Source organism: Salmo salar, chromosome ssa11 (assembly GCF_905237065.1).
Source record: "Salmo salar chromosome ssa11, Ssal_v3.1, whole genome shotgun sequence".
NCBI lineage: Eukaryota > Metazoa > Chordata > Actinopteri > Salmoniformes > Salmonidae > Salmo > Salmo salar.
In genome coordinates, this window is record NC_059452.1 from 18,943,166 (window position 1) to 18,958,928 (window position 15,763).

The following is a 15,763-nucleotide window of genomic DNA, read 5'->3' on the forward strand; positions in this document are numbered from 1 at the left end:
GTTCACAAGAACTTAAGTTGATAAAAAAGATCTAACACAACTTTAGGTGATAATATATGGATTATTATGGATTATGATCAGCTATAACGGGGCGGTCATTTTGGACCGGGAACACAGAATAAGTTAACATGAAACGAACACTATGTTCTAGGAACTGTTGCCCAATCTCAGCAGTTGTGTACTACAGTACAATGGAAAACGGACACAAAAGAAACAGTGACGGGGTTAGGGCTGTAATATTCATGAAGGAAAAACTATTTAGAGTCATAACCTACCAAGCATAATGAGAATGATCGCCTTCCCCTGTTCAGATGTTGCATGAATCAACCAATGGTTGAGTGCCACGGCATCGATTGACAGATTGTTATAACGTATGTGATTAGCTGATAGTTAAAATACATATCCAGGCAGTGTAAAATATGAAATGCTTCAGCAACGCCTGGGCAGAGGAACGCGCCCAAAACCTTATGGTTAGTTCCACAATGCCTTAAAGATGCAGAGTAGACAAACCAATAGACATAATACAATCTAACATTACCAACTATGCGGGAAAAAACTATTATTTTCCGAAATATTCTGTTGCGCATTTATTACGCCTTGACAGTATCCATATAAGGAAAAAATTTATCGGCAAATACGGTCCAACTTCCACAAAGTCCTGCTGAAAATCCGCTTCTATTTCATGTCGAGAGCGCGCAAATGGTGATTGTGCGCGTTCCACTCAGTCAATTGCATGTGTAATCATTTCGGCCAACACTGTGAAGATGGCGATGAGAGTAGCGTTCCGGTGCCTTTCTGCAAACTTTTCCACAGTACTGCTTCAGCTTTCTCGACCTGTACAGATATCCGCAAATCGGCTCTTATGGAAGGCAAACACCGTACGGACACTGAGCACGGCCTCGCGACTGTCCACAGGTAACAATTTGTTACAATGTTGCCCAAATTGGCACGCTCAGTGTTGCATGTTAGATTTTTGTCAACATCACAATTGATTAACGGGTCTGTGGCTACGCATTCCAGTCGCAGAGGGGGAATAATCTCACGCTGTTTTGGTGACTTTCCCACGGTACAATTCTACACGTCAGAGAGCTTGAACTGCGACTTTTTTTAATTTTATTTGGTGATCAGTATATCCAGTTTTGTAAGCAGTTTAGAACGCATGCCTTGCTACGATAAAGTTTGGTCGATAGCACAAATAAAAAGTAGCCTAATGCTGGCCGTTACGTGGTCTAAAAGTAAACTATCCTTAGTTATTCCCAGACAGAAATCAAGTGATTTGTTTTTATGGAATTTTGGGATTCCCTGACCAGCCTGTCGAACAACGCTCCCCGCGATAGCTTGGTTTAACCGTAACATTTTGAATTATATGGTCGCTTTCCATAAACTGCTATCTGGGATGTCCCCAAAGGTAGCCAGGTCGATTAAAGCTTTAATTTTCTTAAACAATGTTTTACAGTGTAGCCTATCAGAGGTTTAACTTGACCTTGCAACGATTTGCTGGGTCTGCTTTTCACCGTCTTTAAAAAACATTAGGGCTTGTTAGGCACTCAGACACCCACTGTCTCCTGCCCCAATGTAATGGATAATTAGATACAGCAAGTCACGCACGAGTTTGGACATGGGCTGGTCAGGAGTAACACATTTGAGCATACATCTCTATTTAGCATATTTACTACATATGTAGCCTGCAAATGGCAAATACATGTGTGGTGTTTTAGTCTAAATTATATTGAAGATCTCCATTAAGGTAAGGCTCTCCCCTGAGTCTTTCAGACAAACCAGCCATGCCCCAGCATCATGCACAGTTCACAATCTGGTTCAAACCTGTATTTTTTTCTGCATGATCTGATGCTAGCATTGGAAACTGAGGCATTTAATTCCTCCCCAGCATATCGGGAAAGATTGACAGCATTTGACATAAACCATATTTGATTGTTTCTTGCTTATAATGTGGATTACATATTTGTCCAAAATAATATAAAATATGACTAGTTAATTTAATAGAAGGAACAGTCTACATAGCAGAAGAGAGGAAGGATGTTTCACTTCAACCAATAGAGAACTGTTAAATGTGTGTGCTCCCTCCCACCACTCATACTGTGTACAACCATACTACAATGTACAGTAATAGCTAGAGAATGCTGGTACATTGTATGAGCACTTGACATCACAATGGTGATAGTAATACAATTCACATCTTGTTTGACATTACAGGGCTGAATGTGGGGCAGTACATGAATGTTATCTTTTGCCATCATGCAGTATTTTAAATTAGGTTTGCAGTTTTGCACAGTACTTTTTGGCTCTGGTCCATAGTACATTAGTGTCCTTTGGACAGTCAATAACAAGGGCAATGTGTGATTTGGGATGGGTACGTAGTTAGGGTAACCCCCCTAGAGTTTGGAAACACTAAATTGATTGTGTACTCATATAACACAGAACTTGTTTTTCAAGATTATGGCCGTGTCAACTAGTCAGTGTACTAATACGTTATTAGTCTGGTTTTTCTATGCACATGCATCCCATTATCTGACGTGAATGTCTATTTTTACAGCCCTGAAATTCACAGACAAGCATGAGTGGGTACGAGTAGAGGGTGGAATTGGCACAGTTGGCATCAGCAATTTTGCTCAGGTAGGCAGTTTGGTTGATACTTTTATCAATGATTTAGTGTGCGGCTGTTTCTAAATTACTGATAATCTGACATTTATTGGTCTACATAATGCCTGTATTGTCTTGAGAGATTTATTTTGGAACTTTGTCCTGCAATACAAAGACATATACAATTTTACATGTGTATGACTATTGTTTAGGGTAATTGATTACTTGTATTATGCCTGGCTTAAAATTTGAGGGCCAATCTGATATTTGTGCAATAACTTTAAGTTTACCACAACTTTCATTGGCCTTATTTTATGCTTCATGAAATCAGTTACACGTTAGGATTCTTCCCAGATTTTCCTCAATGTATACTTCAAATATGAATATCTGCTAAAATGTTACAATTTGTGTCCCTCCATTGTAGGAAGCATTAGGTGATGTGGTGTATTGTGGACTCCCTGAGGTGGGGCAAAAACTTGAACAAATGGGTGAGATTTTTTTTCAGGTTTAAGTTTCCTCCCACAAGTAAATGTGCTTTGTTGCCAATAAGGAGGGTGATGCATGTCCTCTGTGTTTCAGAGGAGTTTGGTGCTTTGGAAAGCGTGAAGGCTGCTAGTGAGTTGTACTCTCCTCTGACTGGTGAGGTAACTGAAATCAACACAGAGCTGGCAGACAACCCTGGACTAGTGAATAAATCCTGCTACGAAGGGGGTGAGTATCAAGACGGTTACATGAGAAATCAGTTGATGCGTATGTTTGACATTTTAGTCATTCAGCAGACGCTCTTATCCAGAGCGACTTAGATGAGCAAATTAGGGTTGTCTTGCTCAAGGACACATCGACAGATTTTTCACCTATTCAGATTGGGGTTTCGAACCAGTGACCTTTCGGTTACTGGCACAACGCTCTTAACTGCTAGGGTACCTGCCACCTCCTTATGTGATTTTTGTTGGTGAATAATCATTCAACACACTAAACCCCATCTCCTGACAATGTTACTGATGGTTGCTCTGCTCTTTGACTTCCAGGCTGGCTAATTAAGATGACTATTGACAACCCTGCAGAACTTGATGGCCTCATGGACGATGGCTCCTATGAGAAATTGATCAAATCACTTGATGAGTAGACTGCTCGGCTCTCCATGTTCTTTTTTTTTTTTTAAATGTTCTTTTTAATGATGATTACAGGTCTTTCACACTAATCCTATCTGGACTGGCTGTAAAATCTCAGCTAAAATGATATGTAAAGTAGCCCTATTTATTTTGCCTGTAATTGTTTCATCACCAAGATAACCAAAATGTTAATTAACAATGCTCATCTAGGTGCTTATTGCTGATGAAACCACAAGACAACCTGAAGGGTTTGTTCCCATGTCCTGTTGGCACAACGATAAATCCTGTTGGCACAATAATCAAAGATTTATTATTTCAGGTGCTTAGTTTGGACTGAAAAAAAAAAATAGAGAAGTGGCAACAGGTTGGAAAGTGATCGTAAATGAGAAGTCAGAGACAATAAATACAGCGTACAATCCATTTTTTTTTTTCATTATGACTTTTCTATTCCATCTGGTGGGAAGGATGGAATACAGTACTATTCACTTACTTCCATAAACCACCTTAAGTCATTATTTAATAGTCAAAACTTAATTTGGTGTCTGGCAATGCAAGACTAGTCAAAACTGAACTTTGGCTGGCAGCCTGGCACTTCCAAAGACTCCCACACTTGTAGATTCACATTCTTCAGCAAGATAACCTTCTTTAGAACAAAAGGCTAAAGCACAAATGAAGCAAGAATCAATTATATTTGGGATATTTTCATATTTTGAGGTAACATCTGGAATATGTGGGATATATTGCATTTTTTGTTACACTGTTTATACACACTGCCTGTATTTATATACTGGATGGTGGCATAGCTCACTAATGTCTACTGCTATACATATTCTTAGTATATATTTTTGGTGTAGCCCTATATATGCGTAGATTGCATTTGGATTACTGATTTGTCCTGACATTCATGATATCTTGTTTTTGATTATTTGTGTACTTGTTTGACACTTTTACTGCATTGTTAGGAGCTAGGAAGCCAAGCATTTTGCTGCACCTGCTATAACCTCTGCTAAACTGTATGTGACCAATAAAATTTGATTTGATATACTGCTGCTGTATTTTCCAACTCAAGTGATTCAAGCTACTGGTAACCGAAAGTTACACTCCAGTGATATTAACACATTTAATATATCCACACAGTACCACTGATTTATTAACATATAATCAGCACAGTCAGTTAATGGAACAGTAGTTTACATTGTAAATGGCTAGTTTCCCATTCTGTGAAGGGTGTGTGTGGACCTATTCCTAGAAATTACCCTGCTTTAAACGCAAACTTTTTGTTCTGAAGCCTAACGTGAAAAACCAGGAGGATAGAGAAGCACTGCTGATGACACTGGCCGCTTCTCGTTGCTAACATTGACTCTCGGCACACCTTGACTTTTGCCCTTAGATTAAGATAGAGATGAGGTGCAGGGGAGGGTTGGTCAATGATTAATGGCAAAAGTGGGCACAGAATCAGTGTAGCAGAGAAACTGAGCAAATCTTTGACTTTATTTTTTTTATCCGTTAACTATGAAGGGGCATGGGGCTTTACTTCTTTACAGGAGAATACCATTTGGCTGTCGGACAGAAAAGATCCTCTCGGGATGGTCCTGTCTTGACCCAATGAGCAGAGTGATGGTGTTGCTGTTTATGTGCACTTTAAAAAGTGTGTGCTGCATATCTTTACTATGATTTCAAGAAAGTATTAGGGTTTAATATTTCGATGCACAACACTCCTACATTGAAAACATGTCATTCATAATTATTACAACAATGACAATGGAAAATTGGGGGATACTCTGAGAAATAGGCTGTCTGAAACGGGTCCATAAGTGAAACGTGTGTAACTTTATTGTGGGGCTGCAGTGACCCCTTGTGTACCTACAAAAATACATAAGCAATACATCAGATTTGAGTGGACGACCATTAGTTATTGAACAAATCATCTTTCATGCATGCATACTAATTGTTTCAATATGTGTTGTATTGGGGCTTGATTACGGTATGAAAAGCACGTTATTACTCAGCATTATGCCAAATCCCAAAACCAAGAAGATTTGATTTACTAACAAAAAGCGTACAAAAAGCTGATTCGATCGAAATGCATTCTAAACAAGATATATATATATATATATATATATATATATATATATATATATTAAATCAAAGATTATGATTGAATCTGTTTTAATACAACTCTTCACACGTGAATTTTAGGACATCCGTTTGACGATCCATTGCATCTACCATTGGGTGCCATATCCCACAATGCACAGTTTTAGGACTTCCTTTTTCCTTTCAGCCATTTTCCGCCTCAGACGGTATGTGAAAATAAGCTCACTGTCTTTCAAACGAAATCGCTCTTAATCCTCCAATATATCAAAATGTATGTTATTTTTATACATTTATTGCCAGAGTGTATGATGTTGTCGTTCAGAATATATGACTATTGATGAGTTAGTTGAGATAAAGGCAAGCCAGATAGGTTGACTGCTAAACCTTTCTGGGTTGCAGACGCATGCATGTCTGTTGTCAGTGACGTTACAAGTGTTTCATTGTCACCAACCTGTCGGTACTGATGTAGATTATCGACAATTAACTCCAATGATTACGGAGCCATTAACACAGTCAAATATACGTCTGTTTGTGTTGAAATCCATTGCTGCATCCCCAGTTAGCCTGGACGTGATGGCTAGCTAACTGGCTAGCATTTAGCCTAGTAAGCACTTCGTCAGCCATTTCTTTCCACCGCTGGAATGGGCTGATCTTATTGCTAAATGTGATTAGCTTCTACATGTGTTAATTCCCTGTTTCAGGGAAGTAGGCAACCATGGCACCCAGCCGGAATGGCATGCTTTTGAACCCACACTTCCACAAAGACTGGCAGACGAGGGTGCGCACCTGGTTCAACCAGCCCGCAAGGAAGACTCGCAGGTAGGCCTTGACTAGTTACATTGGTTAAGTAAAGTATAATGGGGATAAATGTTAACTTTTGGCAGAACTGTCTTACGTTTCAAACGTCTGCTGTATGCCAACCTACCAGCTATTAACTAGCATGGTTATGTGATGTACCTAGTTGGTTAACTAGCCGAAAGGATTGAATTATGGCTATGGTGTAGTTTGTTGTGTGCCTGTGACATGCCTGCAGCTGTATGTTGTGTGCCTGTGACATGCCTGCGGCTGTATGTTGTGTGCCTGTGACATGCCTGCGGCTGTATGTTGTGTGCCTGTGACATGCCTGCGGCTGTATGTTGTGTGCCTGTGACATGCCTGCAGCTGTATGTTGTGTGCCTGTGACATGCCTGCAGCTGTATGTTGTGTGCCTGTGACATGCCTGCGGCTGTATGTTGTGTGCCTGTGACATGCCTGCGGCTGTATGTTGTGTGCCTGTGACATGCCTGCGGCTGTATGTTGTGTGCCTGTGACATGCCTGCGGCTGTATGTATGTGTGCCTGTGACATGCCTGCGGCTGTATGTATGTGATGGAGGTCATTCAAATATAACTTAATATATATGAACAGACTCCTCATTTTTCAGGCGAAAGGCCCGTCAGATCAAGGCTCGTCGTATTGCGCCACGTCCTGTGGCCGGACCCCTCAGGCCTCAAGTCAGGTGTCCCACCATCAGGTATCACACCAAGGTGCGTGCCGGACGTGGCTTCACCCTGGAGGAGCTCAAGGTAAGAGGAATATTAACAGTACATTTACTTTGTGAATAATAACCTCCAGGTTTAGGCAGTGTTAGTATGTTATGTAAGACTGAACAGTCTGAAAGACAGGTGTGAGTTTATTGAATATATTTTGGCTTGCAGACTACTAGAAACTTTTACAGCAGTCAAGTGATGACAAATCTCCGGAATCTCTGTACCCACTTGATGATTCAACTTGAACCTATTTGCTGATGTCTGCTTGTTTTAATGTGTGCTGTGCATATTAAAAAAAAAGTAAAAACTGGTCAATTGATTCATAACATGGGACTCAAGCCAGTTATTAACCCATTTCTGTTTGACAGGCTTTGTCTGAATGTAGCAATCTACTTGTATTGAGTTATGTGCAAGCCTTCACACTCCTAAAAGTCCAGGCATGGCTAGCAACTAAATGCCCAACAGTCCTCAAATATTTGGTTCACTGCCTTGCATGTGCTTTGTACTCTAGGCCGCCGGTATCCACAAGAAGACAGCCCGCACCATTGGCATCTCAGTTGACACCCGCCGTCGCAACAGGTCATCGGAGTCCCTGCAGGCCAATGTACAGCGCCTGAAAGAGTATCGCTCCAAGCTCATCCTCTTCCCCAGGAAGGCCTCCGCACCCAAGAAGGGAGACAGCACTGTAAGTGTCAGTCGTAGAACGTTGGGTTGAGTGTTTAAAAGAATATGGGCACGCCATAATCATATTGTCAAAGTGATTGCTTCATTTGAGGGTCAGATTATAAACATTGGCAGTGGAAGATTTCATCAGTCATGCGTAACATTGCTGTTAAACGTGATTTCAGAAAATGAGCTTATAACCGGGGCAATGATTGAAATAATGAAACCTGGGTTGTGAGCAGCTCTGGGCCAGCAGTCAAGTGATGACAAATTCTCCGGAATCTCTGTACTACCTTGATGATTACATTTGAACCTATTATCTGATGACTGCTGGGTTCGTGTGTCCAGTGCCCATTCTGTAGTTTCTGAAACGGCCTGTTAGCAAGGAAGTTTTGAAGTTAAGGTGTGGAAATTGGGCTTCAAACTGGTCAGTGGTGGTTTTGAAATGTTTTACTGCATTTTGTGCAGAGTAACATTGATCTGCAGGGGCAGGATCTGCATGGTTATCTGGACTACTTTGTTTACATGCTCCGTTGTAGATTAAGTTTCAGTTGGTGTGCAATTAAATGTTTGAAATGTCTTCTCTTCACCCCAGTAGCATTTTAGATTGACTGCACCGTCTTGAATGTGAAAATGGTAGAAGTTACTTTTCCTGCGAGCATTAAAACCTTTCCCTTTCTCCAGGAGGAGGAACTCAAGATGGCCACGCAGCTCTCTGGCGCTGTCATGCCCATCAAGAATGTACGTATCACACATTCATATCACTTCATTCACCCAAAAAAAAGGAAGTTCATGTTCTTTAAAATGAACTTAACGCTGATTAGGGTTATAGAATGTAAAGGGGATGACCAGGTCATAATTGAAATATTTGGAGGCTGTATCTTGAGTCTATGTATTGAACACATGTTCACGCTCTTTCAGCAGTCAAGTGATGACAAATTCTCCGGAATCTCTGTATTACCTTGATGATTCTCTTTGAACCTATTATCTGATGACTGACAGATTGTGTGCTGAACCTTAACTTACAGAAGTGGACACACAAATAATTAAATCATTGAGTAATAACATGGGACTCGAGCCTAATCCATTCATTGTATTTGACTTTCTCTTTGACTGAAATGCCCTTCTACTCTTGATGAGTATATCTTTACATTAACATTGTTGTAATTGGGTGTCTTCTCCCTCTGCTGCAGGTGCACAAGAAGGAGAAGGCCAGGGTGATTTCTGAGGATGAAAAGAACTTCAAGGCTTTCGCCAGCCTGCGTATGGCCCGTGCCAATGCTCGTCTCTTCGGCATCCGTGCCAAGAGGGCGAAGGAGGCGGAAGCTGAGAGTATTGACAAGAAGAAATAACCGTTCCTTTCTATGGAACTTTCAAAAATAAAAACGTGTACAACTTCACTGGTCATTTTTCAATATGAAGGGTCATGTTTGTTACTGTCTTGTAATGTTAATTTTTTATTGCAGTTGTGGAGACATTTCTGTTCAATGGTGTTAAACACTCAACTTTGGTACGTTTGAAAAATATATTTTCATGCTTTAGTATTTCAATTCACATTTGATGGATTATAGAAATACAGGCATCAATGCTAATGTTAAATAGTGTTTACTGTGTTGCCCAAGAGACCAATGGATGGAATTTCTTGCCCAGTCACTACCAGCAAGTGGCAGCTGTATTACATTGACAATTCCTCACTCTGGCATTTTCAAATTGTATGTGGAAACCAGTCTCCTGAATGTGAAGTACACACTATGGAAGTGACATTTTCAAGGAAGTGGTCTTAACATTTGTAGGCTTTTTGAATCGTCTTCAGCGTGTCAAATGTAGCACAATGGTCCTCGAGCCAAAAAAATTCGTAAGGCACCTGGCAGAAGTAAATTCATCCGTAAACTATAATTTATCTTACAATGTACTGCTCTTCATTAATGTCATAACCCCATTCAAAAGGTTAGGGGATGCAAAGCAGAAGTGTTTGCTTTCAAGGGGTTTTTGTTTAGCATACTTTGAATTCCTAAATATTAAATGGCTTCTTTCACAAAGCAGTCAATCTACAAAATCGCAATAGAATGTGGCACCCTTGGCGTGTCAATTCCAGCTCCGAAAAGTTTACTGCTCATGTTAGTTTCACTGCTAGTTCAACCAGAACCTTGTGTGATTGTATGTTTTAGGGACTTGTGACCAATGCTCCAGCCTTCTAGTAGTTTATGAAAATGTGGCTGAGTTGTGTAGTCAAAGAATCGATGGAAAGGTTGATTGTGGAATTCCTAGATTCCCATCCTAGCCCTAAGATTTCCAGTTCGGTATTTATAGGGGTGTAAAACGCAACAATTTAAGATTTTACGGAGTTACAGTTCATATGAGGAAATCAGTCAATTTAAATCAACTCATTAGGCCCTTATCTTTTGATTTCACATTACTGGGAGTAGAGACTCATCTGTTCACAGATGCCAAAAAAAAAAAGTCTGATCTCGTGACCATTTGCCTCATGCAGCATGACATCTCCTTTGCATAGATTTGATTGTGTCCTGTGGAATGTTGTGCCACTCTTCAATGGCTGTGCGAAGTTGCTGGATATTGGTGGGAACTGGAACACGCTGTCATAATTGTTGATCCAGAGCACCCCAAACATGATCAATGGGTGACATGTCTGGTGAGTATGCAGGCCATGTAAGAACTGGGACATTTTCAGCTTCCAGTAATTGTGTACAGATACTTGTGTATTGAGGCTGTGCATTATGCTGAAACATGAGGTGGTGGCGGATGAATGGCTCGACAATGGGCCTCAGGATCTCGTCATAGTATCTATGCATTCAAATTGCCATCGATAAAATGCAATTGTGTTTGTTGTCCATAGCTTATGCTTGCCCATACCATAACCCCACCGCCATCGTGGGACACTTCATAACGTTGACATCAGCAAACCGCTCGCCCACATGACACCATACATGCAGTCTGCCATCGCCCGGTACAGTTGAAACCTGGATTCATCCATGAAGAGCAGATTTCTCCAGCATGCCAGTGGCCATTGAAAGTGAGCATTTGCCTACTGAAGTTGGCTATGATGCCAAACTGCAGTCAGTGCAAGACCCTGGTGAGGACACCGAGTACACAAATGAACTTCCCTGAGACGGATTCTGACAAGGTGTGCAGAAATTCTTCGGTTGTGCAAACCCACAGTTTCATCAGCTGTCCTGGTGGCTGGTGAAGAAGCCGGATGTGGAGGTCCTGGGCTGGCATGGTTACAAGTGGTCTGCGGTTGTGAGGCCAGTTAGACGTACCGCTAAATTCTCTAAAATGACTTTGTAGACGACTTATGGTAGAGAAAATAACATATTCTCCGGTAACAGCTCTGGTGGACATTCCTGCAGTTAGCATGCCAATTGCATGCTCCCTCAAAACCTGAGACATCTGTGACATTGTGTTGTGTGACAAAACTGCACATTTTAGAGTGGCCTTTTATTGTCCCCAGTACAAGGTGCACCTGTGTAATGATGATGCTGTTTAATCTGCTTGTTGATATGCCACACCTGTCAAGTGGATGGTTTATCTTGGAAAATGAGAAATGCTCACTAATAGGTATGTAAACAAATTTGTGCACAAAATTTGAGAGAAATAAACTTTTTGTGTGTGTGGAACATTTCTGGGATCATGAAACATGGGACCAACACTTACATTTACATTTTAGTCATTTAGCAGACGCTCTTATCCAGAGCAACTTACAGTAGGGGAAAGGGGGAAACCTAGTCAGTTTTACCTCTGAATCAGAGAGGTGTGGGGGGCTGCCTAAATCGACATCCACATGTTGCTTTTATATTTTTGTTCACTATACAAGTGCCTTCGGAAAGTTTTCAGACCCATTAACTTTTTCCACATTTTGTTACGTTACAGCATTATTCTAAAATGTATTAAATAAAAAGAATGAATCAGCAATCTACACACAATACCCCGTAATGACAAAGCAAAAACAGTTTTTTAGAAATGTTTGCAAATTTATTAAAAATAAGAAACAGAATAACCTTATTTACATAAATATTCAGACCCTTTGCGATGAGACTCAAAATTGAGCTCAGGTGCATCCTGTTGCCATTGATCATCCTTGAGATATTTCTACAACTTGATTGGAGTCCACCTGTTGTAAATTCTATTGATTGGACATGATTTGGAATGGCACACACCTGTCTATATAAGGTCCCACAGTTGACATTGCATGTCAGAGCAAAAACCAAGCCATGAGGTCGAAGGAATATTCTGTAGAGGGTGCCATGAGGCACAGATCTGGGGAAGGGTACCAAAAAATGTCTGCAGCATTGAAGGTCCCCAAGTGGCCTCCATCATTCTTTAATGGAAGAAGTTTGGAACCAGCAAGACTCTTCCTTGAGCTGGCTGCCTGGCCAAAATGAGCAATCGGGGGAGAAGGTCCTTGGTTAGGTGAGGTGACCAAGAACCCGATGGTCACTCTGACAGAGCTCTAGAGTTACTCTGTGGTGATGGGAGAACCTTTCAGAAAGACAACCATCTCTGCAGCACTCCACCAACCAGGCCTTTATGGTAGAATGGCCAGATGGAAGCCACTCCTCAGTAAAAGGCACCTGACAGCCCATTTGGAGTTTGCCAAAAGGCACCTAAAGAATTCTCAGACCATGAGAAACAAGATTCTCTGGTCTGATAAAACGAAGATTGAACTCTTTGGCCTGAATGCCAAACATCACGTCTGGAGGAAACCTGACACCATCCCTACAGTGAAGCATGGTGGTTTCAGAATCATGCTGTGGGGTTGTTTTTCAGCGGCAGGGACTGGGAGACTAGTCAGGAACAAGGGGAAAGATCAACGGAGAAAAGTACAGAGATCCTTTATGAAAACCTGCTCGGGACCTGAGACTGGGGCTACGGTTCACCTTCCAACAGCACACAGCCAAGACAATGCGGGAGTGGCTTCAGGACAAGTCTCTGAATGTCCTTGAGTGGCCCAGCCAGAGCTTGGACTTGAACCCCATCGAACATCTCTGAAGAGACCTGAAAATAGCTGTGCAGCAACGCTCCCCATCCAACCTGACAGAGCTTGAGAGGATCTGCAGAGAAGAATGGGAGAAACTCCCCAAATACAGGTGTGCCAAGCTTGTAGCTTCATACCCAAGAAGACTCAATGCTGTAATCACTGCCAAAGGTGCTTCAACAAAGTACTGAGTAAAGGGTCCGAATGCTTATGTAACTGATTTATTTTTAATAAATTAACAATGTCTAAACCTGTTTTTGTTTTGTCATTAGGGGGTACTGTGTGTAGCTTGAGGGGGAAAAAAACAATTGAGTCAATTTTAGAATAAGGCTGTAACTTAACAAAAATGTGGAAAAAGTCAAGGTGTCTGAATACTTTCCGAAGGCGCTGTACCTTGACATTCTACCACCACCATTGTATTCTCATGCACCTGATACTTCTGCACTGTGAGTAATATCCTGGGGATGAGATTATCGCCACAGTAACGACAGAATCTGTGGTAACATAGGACAGTGCAGGTCATACAATGTCTTGGTAAAAATAAGTCGGTGATAAGGTCTGACAGCATTGTTCTTATGCTCCTCTGATAGAATGACTGCCACGGCATGATGTCTTTTAAGGTTACTTGAATGTCAACTGTAGCAATGTATGCTATAATATCAATTATACTTAACCAATAAAATGTAGAGGAAGTCAGCCTTGAGGTGTGTGTGTGGGCGATACCTTAAAAATGAATGCATATTAAATTGAGTGTATGCAGGCTTTGTATGATGTCATGTCTCTTGATTTGCTGGGCAGTGGGAGTATTATGCAAACATCACATTTCCTCTGCTCCTGCATACTCTGTCCGCCATGACAACCTCTGACCTGAGCAGAATAAAAGATCCGGTGAGAACCGCACAAGATTCTGTCTCTGCCAGGTGTGCTTCTTTAATGTCTTCTGTTCTGATTATTTGCTTCAAATTGTGCTGCTGGTTGTTTATTCATGTTCTGACTTTTTGAGTGTTTAAACTGTAAGATACTCTGTTCGATGTAGCTTTGACTTAGTCTTTCCCCCAAAATAATTTACTAGTGTTTGTTGAATGTTCTCCCCTAGGCCTGTATCATAGCCTTAGGATCCAACAGGAATTGATTGAAAGGTTTATTACTGACAGCTTTCATATTAGGTCAATCAATGAAAAGTATTGAGGTAAGAAGAGGATAGGCTTCGTTTCCAATTCACTGAGCTATATTTAGATCAACTAGATCATGTTAAAACAAAAGCACACCAAACAGATTGTTAAGTGGAAATTCGAGCAACCATAGCCAGTATGGGAGCCTCTAGAATCAATGAAGTATTGGGAGTTTGCCCCAATGTGTCTAGGACTAACTTAACACAGGGGAACTACTGGGTTGAGGATTACATATGAAGTTACACAAACTCCTCACCAGTGCCTGCACAAATTCAATTTTCATGTTTTCCATTTTGGCAGGAATCGTTGAAGTTGGTTGGTATGTGACTCTCGTTATCAAAATGGTTTTCTGTTGAAAGCAAGCAATCCATTTTTACGGGAAAACATTTGAACTCCACAACAGCGTAATGTCTGCCTGGGAGCTAGAGTGGTATAAACAGCTAGATAGCAAGAAGACTTTTGATAAAGATATGCATAAATACACAGGAAGTCCAGAGAGAGAGGCTTTAGTGTTGGCACAGCGGCAACAGATGGTTCTGGTTAGGAGCTACAGCACAATGGAGCTCAGGTGTATGGCCTAGGGCACTGTTGGTTCCTACTCGCAATGAATTCCCATCGAGTTCGAGACACAGGAGGTGAGAATCTAAGACAACAGGGTAACCATTCTTTAGGCTACAACTGCAAAAAAAACATCTTGCTACCGTGGCATCAAACCCCTGTCGTTGCCATGTTAATTCTGGTATTCATGTGAGCTTCTGCACATTTACTTATAAGAATTATAACAGAAAGGAAATCAGTGATCACTATCAGAGGGTCATAGGTCAACGAAGCAGCGCTATCTCTGTTTTAAAGAGGCAGAAAGCCTTGGAGGGGAGGATGTTTCCTGCTGCAGGGTTTGTTTGATGTGATCATGATGAGGGACAAACAGCCCAGTTAAGTGAATAATTAAAATAGAGCCAAACGTTTAGTTGAGTGCTGTTTGAATAAGTAGCTCTCTGCTCAATGCTGATTAGCCTCCCTATTTGCTGCCAATAGTCTTTCCGGAGGCCTAGTTTTTATAAGGAGCAAGACCTCAACTGTGTACATGTGGAGTGCTCCTTGACTGGCCACCTCTGAAGGAGGGGCTCAGTGAATTTAGCAAAGCTTCTCTTGTAATCAACAACAGAGCCCGGAGGATGTATTGCCACCAATGATGTTGTATCCCTCTTTAGAGAACATTTGGAGAGGAATTGCTAAGTCAGACATTTTCTCTGCATCCCAGAATAGGCTTTGACCTTAAGCAATGGGAGCAGGCATATAGTGTACCTGAATTCTTTCATCCAGCCTATTGTCATCCAAGTGGGAAGGCAGAAAGGATATGTGCTGTAGGCGGGACCCCCACCACTTATAATTGCTACAGTTAAGTGCTTTGAAAGGAAAATGTACAACTCTGAATACACTTCATTGTCAGCTGGAAAGCTATCATGTTATATAATTTTTAGCCAGTTTTAGTGAGTTCACAAAAATGATATGGGCCTTGTGGGTGGGCTGAAAAAGGCTTCATATGAAGAGAACGGGTAGAGTGTATGTGTGGGTGTCAAAGGATTTTAAAACCTGC

The 15,763-nt window shown here is 41.3% G+C and overlaps 2 protein-coding genes and 3 non-coding genes across 5 annotated transcripts; all 5 read left to right on the plus strand.

Annotated features, from left to right (window-relative positions):
* The first annotated feature begins 545 nt into the window (after nucleotides 1–545).
* gcshb (glycine cleavage system protein H (aminomethyl carrier), b) lies at nucleotides 546–4,758 on the plus strand. Its single transcript, XM_014126657.2, has 5 exons — nucleotides 546–915; nucleotides 2,555–2,634; nucleotides 3,026–3,089; nucleotides 3,181–3,312; nucleotides 3,630–4,758. Exons 1-5 carry the CDS (start codon nucleotides 765–767, stop codon nucleotides 3,725–3,727), a joined length of 525 nt encoding a protein of 174 aa, XP_013982132.1. The 5' UTR covers nucleotides 546–764; the 3' UTR covers nucleotides 3,728–4,758.
* A 1,239-nt stretch (nucleotides 4,759–5,997) lies between these two features.
* rpl13 (ribosomal protein L13) lies at nucleotides 5,998–10,035 on the plus strand. The gene is given in 6 exon segments (NM_001141291.1): nucleotides 5,998–6,016; nucleotides 6,512–6,629; nucleotides 7,233–7,374; nucleotides 7,850–8,023; nucleotides 8,686–8,742; nucleotides 9,195–10,035. Coding segments are annotated over 5 exon segments (636 nt in total). The 5' UTR covers nucleotides 5,998–6,016; nucleotides 6,512–6,525; the 3' UTR covers nucleotides 9,354–10,035.
* On the plus strand, nucleotides 7,535–7,613 carry LOC123725323 (small nucleolar RNA MBII-202). The gene has a single exon (XR_006757821.1). It is a non-coding gene; the product is annotated as a small nucleolar RNA MBII-202 (small nucleolar RNA).
* Nucleotides 8,263–8,346, plus strand: LOC123725321 (small nucleolar RNA MBII-202). The gene has a single exon (XR_006757819.1). It is a non-coding gene; the product is annotated as a small nucleolar RNA MBII-202 (small nucleolar RNA).
* LOC123725322 (small nucleolar RNA MBII-202) lies at nucleotides 8,931–9,012 on the plus strand. The gene has a single exon (XR_006757820.1). It is a non-coding gene; the product is annotated as a small nucleolar RNA MBII-202 (small nucleolar RNA).
* Nucleotides 10,036–15,763: the final 5,728 nt, after the last annotated feature.